The 7109-nt window shown below is 68.8% G+C and overlaps 1 protein-coding gene across 1 annotated transcript; it reads left to right on the top strand.

The window, feature by feature from the left end:
• Positions 1–7: 7 nt before the first annotated feature.
• On the top strand, positions 8–5357 carry LOC146587017 (CD164 sialomucin-like 2 protein; the record flags this gene model as incomplete). The annotated part of the gene is made up of 6 exons (XM_085320294.1): positions 8–71; positions 1640–1753; positions 2161–2238; positions 2451–2516; positions 3236–3401; positions 5020–5357. Coding segments are annotated over 6 exons (495 nt in total), but the record flags the coding sequence as incomplete, so codon positions are not given.
• Between the last annotated feature and the right edge of the window lie 1752 nt (positions 5358–7109).

Below are 7109 nucleotides of genomic sequence, written 5' to 3'. Positions count from 1 at the left end.
GCTGTGCGCGCTGCTGTGCGCGCTGCCGGGCGCGCTGCCGGGAGCGCAGGGGCCGGCTGCCACCCGCGCAGGTAGGGCCGGGCCGGGCCGGGCCGGCGGGGGGACATGCACGCGTGGCCAGGCCGTGCCCCCCCGTGGGACCCGGCGGGGAAGGGTACTGGGAGTTGGCTTCTTTAGGACACCCTAACTTTTTTCGGGGGGGGGCGGGGCTGCTTGCATCCCGGCTCCCTTCCCCCCAACCCCCCGCCAACCTGGAGGAGTTTAGTGGGGACCCTAAGGCAAGGACACCCCGACTTCCTCGGCTGGCCCTGGCTTTGGGGACAGGAGCCCCGGCCCGGTGCCGGCTCCCTGCGGGTGTGAAGCTGGGCTGGGCGCTGCGCTGGGGGCAGAGCTGGGCAGGGCCCGGCGGCTCGCTGCGGCCTGGCGGGTTGTGGGGAAGCAGCGGGGCTCCCCGGCCGGTGGGGCGCAGCAGGGCCCGGAGCTGCCCTCCTCCCTTTAGAGTGGGGAAGTTGTGTGCTTTGGGCCAGGCTCGTTTCCACAGGGAAACTTGCAGGCGGGAGCAGAGCGCGGTGCCCTGCCGGCTTGCGATCCCGGACGATGTGCTTTACTCTGAGCATGAATTATGCAAACCTCGGGCTTTCTTCTGCTCCCCTTCTCCCATCCCCCCGCTGCTTCAAAGCCACCAAAGCGTCACGGGAGACGTTTCCAGCCCAGACCTCTTGCGTTGCCCACTGGAGACCCATGGGGGTTTGTGGCTGTGCTCTGCTCCCATGGTGCCCGTTTGCCTCCCTGCTGGAGCCTGGCACTCTGGCGGGATGGGGCCGACCTTGGCCAGCCCTGTTTACCACATTTATTTTCCTTTCTCTCTGCGCACCTGGTGCCAGTAGYGGGAGTTGACAATGTTCTGCTCAAACGTCTGTTCCTGTGCCTGCTGCGATAAAAATAACTTAAATTATAAACCTGCCTGAAACCCTGCGAACAAAGTCCTACTTTCCCATTGGTTCCCGGCAGGCCTTTAAATGCTGGAGGGAGGAAGGCAGGCGCGTACCCACCACGCCGTAGCCATGGCAATGGGTGCCGCAGCATCACGCTTGGTGCATTAAGGCRGTAGTTTGGTTGCCCCTTTGCTCTTGCTCCCGGGGCTCGGGCGACCTGGAGGAAAGAGCAAGCCTCTCGCTTCAGCCGAGAGGGGTTTGCGCAGCCGGGACTGGCCTGGGCAGCCCGAGGCCTGGGAGATGGGATGTTTGACGGAGGACCCGAAATGCGCTCGCAGGTGTGGGACCTGCGTGAGCTGGGCGCAACGGGAGGGCCCGGGCCCGGGACCGGGACCTGCCGCGGGAGCCTGCTGCAGCCTCCCTTGCCGACAGTCATCGCCTTAAATTAATGATGAGTGTGTGCGTGGGGGAAACGCTCGCAGCGGAGCAGCTCTGCGAACGCCCGAGTGACTCATTGCCAGTGCTGGGGCAATTGCACGTGGAGAGGGAAGCGGGACCCCATGGGACGGCCCGTCGGGGCGGGAGGTGGAGGCGCAGGGCATGCAGTGACGCTCGGGTAACCCAGGCCTGCTCCGGCCTCCCTCCCTCCCCGACGGGGTGACGGGTCGGATGCCGGCCCTGCGCTGACCTCGCGTGTCCTCCAGCTTTCGCAGGAGCGTGCAGAGAGCTGGGATCCTGCGAGAAATGCCTCCAGGGCGCTGCCTCCCACAACGGCACGGGCTGCGTGTGGACGGGCTGCGGGACGCCCGAGCGGCCAGGTGAGCACGGGCCCTGTCCGCCACGGGGCTCCCTCCGTGCAGCGCCGAAACCCAGAGGCAGCTCCGCCGTGCTCGGCCGCAATGAGAAGGAGCCACCCCAGGGCTGGTCTCCCAGAGCCCCGGGCGGTCGCAGACCCGGCGCCGAACGAGGAAGAGCTTAACCAAAGCCTCTGATCTGGGCTTGGGCTGAACAAGCTGCCTGGAGACTGCACTCTTTTATTTAGTTGCCAAAATGAGCTCGGGGAGGGTTTCAGGGGGTGCCGAGCTCGTTTTGTGGGTCCAGGGCAGGCCTGGGCTCGCTGCCGTCGGAGGCTGCATGGGCTGAGCTGCCRGGGAGACACCCGGCGCGGTGGGCACCTTGGTTCGCTGGAGGCGCCCRGGGAAATCGCTGCTGCATCTTCCCGCAGAGCCGGGGAGCTGCGTGCCCAGCGAGGAGGCCGCGCGGGAGGCGTGCGCGCTCTACAACACCACCGCGCTGTGTCGAGGTAAGCCCGCCCCGCCGGAGCGGGCACCCTGCGGACCCCCGCGGCGGGATGCTGCAGCCGCAACCAGGGCCAGCCCGCAGCCGGATGCAGGCGGTCGGGGTGCCCGGCCCCGTCGGCCACGTGCACGAGCCGGTTTCCCGGGGGGAGGCGAATTCCCATCTCCTAACAACCCTTTTTATTGCCCCCCCCTTCTTTATCATTGCCGCCTCTAGCACTGAAATCCCCCACTGAAGAGCCGCCGCGGCCGCCTAGCAAGGAGCCACCGACACACTCCCCAAGTGAGCCGGAGCGGGGGGCGGCGGGGGACCGGGCGGCGCGGGGAGCCGCGTGCCCCACTCGTGGGTCTCCCGGGGCCGGAGCGAGCAGCGCCGGGCGGGACGGGCCGAGACGCTTCCCTCCGTGCTTCGCCCCGGCCGGGAAGGCCGAGCGGAGCCCTGCTCTCGGGGCTGCCTCCGAAACGCACCCGCCRCTGGGGTGGGCGACCGGGCCGGGCGCTGGGGGAGGCGGCTGAACAAGCCGCGGGAATCGCAGTGGCAAAAGCCTCCCGGGGATGGAGGGCAGCCGGGGAAGGGGGAGGAAGCGTGTGCGCGCGGAGAAAGGGCCTCTTCCAGGAAGCAGGAATCGGAGAGCGTTGGGCTAATTAAAACGAGTAACCGGATCCCGGAGCCCTATGAATTATTGATCCGAGCGGGGCTCCTTTACCTGCGTGGCTGCTGGCTCCTCGCCCGCGCAGTGCTGGCTCGCTCCGCCGGGCTGCAGGAGGGGGCTGAGCCCGTCCCGCCGCCTGCGCGGCAGCGGGGGGTTCCCGTCCCTGCCCGGGGCTCAGAAACGGCCTTTCCTCCCCCTGCAGCAGCTCGGGCATGTGGGGGACCCTAAATCCCCTCTCACTCCATCCGTGGCCCTTGGAGAGGGCAGCTCTGGGGGTGTTGGACCCGCAGGGGTGCTGGCTGCCCCCCTGAAGCCCCTGTGACCCCCCATCTCCTCTCTCCCCGTCCAGAGACCACCACCACCAGCGCCCCGTTGACGGGCAGCCCCGAGTTTCACCCGCCCGGGTTCGACACGGCCAGCTTCATCGGCGGCATCGTGCTGGTGCTGAGCGTCCAAGCCGTGGTCTTCTTCATCATCAAGTTCATCAAGTCCAAGGACAGCACCTACCAAACGCTGTAAGGCTCCCGTTGCCCCCTGCCCCCAGCTGCTGTGGAGGGTGGGGAGGGGGCTCCGCGGTGCCACCAATGAGGGCCTGGGCCAAGCCCACCCTCAAATCCATAAATCAGGGTCAGCCCTGGCGCGTGGGGCTCTGTCTCCTGTCTCCACCGTGTCCTGTCTTGCAGCTGAGTGTGTCCCTCGTGGCTGTTTGTGCCCACCCGTCCTCTCCCCTCGCCCCGGGGGGACGGAGAGGCTCTTCCTCCCTTTCCAGCCGGAGGATTAAACCCTTCTCCTTGTCGGTGTCTGGCCGGTCTCTGCCTCCTCGTCTGTGTGTCGCTGCCGGCTCCCTCCTCCGGCTGGCACAGCCCCTCGCCCGCTCCCCAAATCTGCCACCCCGAGGCCGAGCCCCGCAGGGGCTTGCGCTGGTCGAGCCCGCTGCGCCCACGCTCCTCGTGGCTTTGCCGTGTCTAACGCCCSGGGGCTGTGCCCCGTCTCTCTTTCCTTGCACGCTGCCAGAGAGGACAACTAGTAGGTGCTGGGTGCTGGCAAGAGGATGGGAGGGGGCTGCCCTGGCACCCCGAGAGCTGAACCCTTCCCTCACCCCTCCTCGGCAGGGAATGGCTTGTTCCCTCTTCCCTGGTGTGCATGAAGGGGGCTTTTCTGCTGGTTTGCTGTTTTCCTGGGAGTAGTCACCCTGTGGAAGGTCACCTTCGGCTGGAGAAGGGGCAGGAAAGGGTTGCCCCTCGATTTTTTTTCTCCCCTCTTTCCACACACCGAGCCCCGGCAGGATGGAGCCGGTGCGTGGCCACTCGGCACGTCCGTGCTGCCGCTGCTGCTGACCTGCCGCTGCCGCCCGGGGGCCGAGAGCCGGGGTTGCTCCTTCCACCGGCGAGGTCTGCGGGCTGCAGCCACGTGCTTTTCCTCCAGCATTTTGGCTCAAGCATCAGGCCTGGGTGCGTTAACATGCTGCAGAGTCCCAGCCCTGGGCGCCATCCCACTGCCTTCCCCAGCTCTCCCATCTCCGAGCATCCAGCCCCACGGCTCGGCCCCTACTAGCAGCGCTGCTCTGCCTCAGTTTCCCCTCCCTGGCAGCTCTGCCCGGCCCCTCCGTGCCTGCAGGAGGAGCAGAGCCAGGGTCTCGCTGTGTGCTTTTGCTGTGTCTCTGTGTTGCTGTGTGGTCCAGGGGGTCCTCAGCCCCTCTGTGTGTTGTTTTTCTTTTTTTTGGGGGGGGGAGGGAGGGGAGAACGCGTGCTGTGTGCCGTGGGGTGAGACTTGTAGCTCGGGCTGCCCCGATTAAACTCTGCGAGGTGGTGTCCGTGCGTCGCTGGAAGGGGTGTCGGTGCCCGAGGAGGTTCCTGTGCCGGGGTGGGGGGCGTGAGAGGGGGGTGCCTCTGCCCCCCATCCCATCCCCTCCGCTCCCCGCGGTAGCTGCCATCTACACGCTGCCGTTTCCTGGGGCTGTCCCTTCCCCGCGGCCTCACTATGCAGCCGGGCGCTCCCTGCGGCACGGGGCCATGCGGGGGGCAGCGCCGCTGCGCCCGTCCTCCCCGCGGGCCCACGAGGGCTGCGGGCGCTGCRGGGGCAGAGCCTCCCGGGCCCCTTCTGCTACGCGCTCTCGTCTGTCTGCTGCACTAGGATCTGAGGCCGGTGCCCGCCTGGGGCTGGGGAAACCCTTCGCTGGTCCTCCCCGGGGGCAGGCGGAGAAGGGAGAAGAGGTCAGCGCTGCCCGGCCGCCTTGCCCCCTGCCAGGARCATCCCGACCCGGCCGCCGGGCCCCTGCCTGCCTCCCTCCCGCACCAGGACTATGCAAAGCGCTGCCGGCGCCGGGGGAACGGGCTCCCCTGCTCCTCTTCCCTCCCCGGGGGCTGGCACTGGGGCGATGGCACACAGTGGCTGCGGGCAGGGCGCTGGCGCTGCCCCGCAGCGGCATCTCTCCTGCCCCCAGCATCCGCTCTGCAGTTGCACAGCGGTCCCTGGGGTGGGGGGGGGGGGACGGAGTGGGGGGGACGTGTCACCCAGGCCCAAGCAGGGTGACGGTGCTCCCTGTGCGTTTGCACCCTGCGTGGCCGTGGTTGCACCCTGCAGCCTCTGTTGGAGCAGAGCGGGTTGGAGGGGTGCAGCTGGGCACAGCCTGGGGTGCCAGGGTGGGGGGGTCCACCCCCGTGGCGGGGAGCCGGGGCTCCCCCCGCATACACACACACTTTTCGCCTGTTGTTAGACCTGTCCTGCAGCTCGGGGTCTGAGCAGGCTGTAGCTGCTCCCCTGACCCCACTTCTGCTTGCTGGGAGGGGGCACAGGAGTGGGGGGGGAGTCAGGGGACACTTGGCCGGGGCTGAGAGCAGGGTGGCTGCGGCTCTCCCAGGAGCCGTTTGCCAGCCCAAGCCCTGGACCTCGGCCCCACAGCAGGCAGAGCTGGAGCATCCCGCGGGGTGGAGCTGGTGCAGGGCGGGCAAAGACCCAATAAAGGATTTTCCTCCGATCTCAAGTCTCCGTGTCTTGGTTATCCGAGGGGAGGGCAGCCCCAAGCCRCGCTCACCCGCAGAGCCCAAGCATCCCCGCGGTGTCCCCCACCACAGCCCCTCCATGGGGCGCGTGCTCCTTGCCTCACCCCGGGGAGGCTGCTGCAGGCGGGTCGRAGCCACGGGCCAAGGCCGGAGGAATTTGGGAATTGCTGGGCTGGGCTCCTTGTCTCCGGAAGAGCGTGGGCGGCTCCCCTGGGCCCGCTGGGCTGGAAAGCTTTGCTCAGGCCCAGCTTTGAGGCTTCGTTCGCTGGCCGCCAAGCACCGTCATCCCGGCAGCCCGGGCAGGGAGCGAGGGGAAGGGGAGCTGCTGCGCACGGCTCGCCCCCAGCACGGGGGCAGCTTCGGGGAGGGCAGGGGGGTGGTGGAGCCCTGCGCACGCGAGTCGCGACCGAGCCTTCGCCAGCGGTGCGCTCGCACCCCCCTCCCCGTCCCACGCCAAGCCCGGTGGTGAAAGCTTTGCTCCTCGCCGGGCTCGACACCGCTCCTTGCAGCGGTCCCAGCTGGTGCTGGTGCGGCCAGCGAATCCTACCCCCGCTCCCTCCAGCTTACCCAGCTCCTCGCTCCGCCTTTCCTGAAATTGCATCCCCGGCAGAGCAGCAGGCCCAGGCATGCAGGGGACCGGTGTCCCCAGCGTCCCTGCAGGCGCCTGCCATTCCCCTTTCCTCCCTCCTCCCCAAAGCTGGCCCGGCCCTGGGATGGGAACAACGCCGAGACGGCTCACCCAGCCCGGGGGGTGCTGCGCGCACCCGTCCCCTGCACACCTGAGCCCTTCCTGGCTGGGAAAAGCTTCCCCATCCCACTGGATTTCTTCAGAGCCGGCTGGGTCTCAGCCAAGACAGTGTCTCCCTTTAGCTCTGCCGGGACGGTTCCCAGACAGGCACCRCCAGCCCTGTTTGCGTCTCCCCGGGGCCATCACCCAGGCCGTGGGGACGCGGCGGGGACGCAGGTGGGGCCGCACAGCCCCTTGCTGCCGGGCGGGGGCTGCTTCGCCTCCCCCCCCCCAGCGCGGATCCAGCTTCACGATAGTTATTGCAGCCGCGCTGTGCCCGGCGGCGCTCGGCGGGGAGGGAGCTGCACTGCCGCGGGGGTCCCGCCGGCCCGGCCGCGCCCGGCGCCCCCGGCCCCGCTTCCCCTTTCGGCCCCCGCGGCCCTTTTGCCACCGGCCCTGTCGCCCTCCGCGAGCGGCAACCGCGGGGTCCCGCC

The sequence above is a fragment of the Rhea americana genome, unplaced genomic scaffold (assembly GCF_003343005.1).
Source record: "Rhea americana isolate MKP2758 unplaced genomic scaffold, rheAme1 scaffold_627, whole genome shotgun sequence".
NCBI classification, from domain to species: domain Eukaryota; kingdom Metazoa; phylum Chordata; class Aves; order Rheiformes; family Rheidae; genus Rhea; species Rhea americana.
Note: the sequence above shows the minus strand (reverse complement) of the source record. Positions and strands in the feature narration are given on the sequence as shown.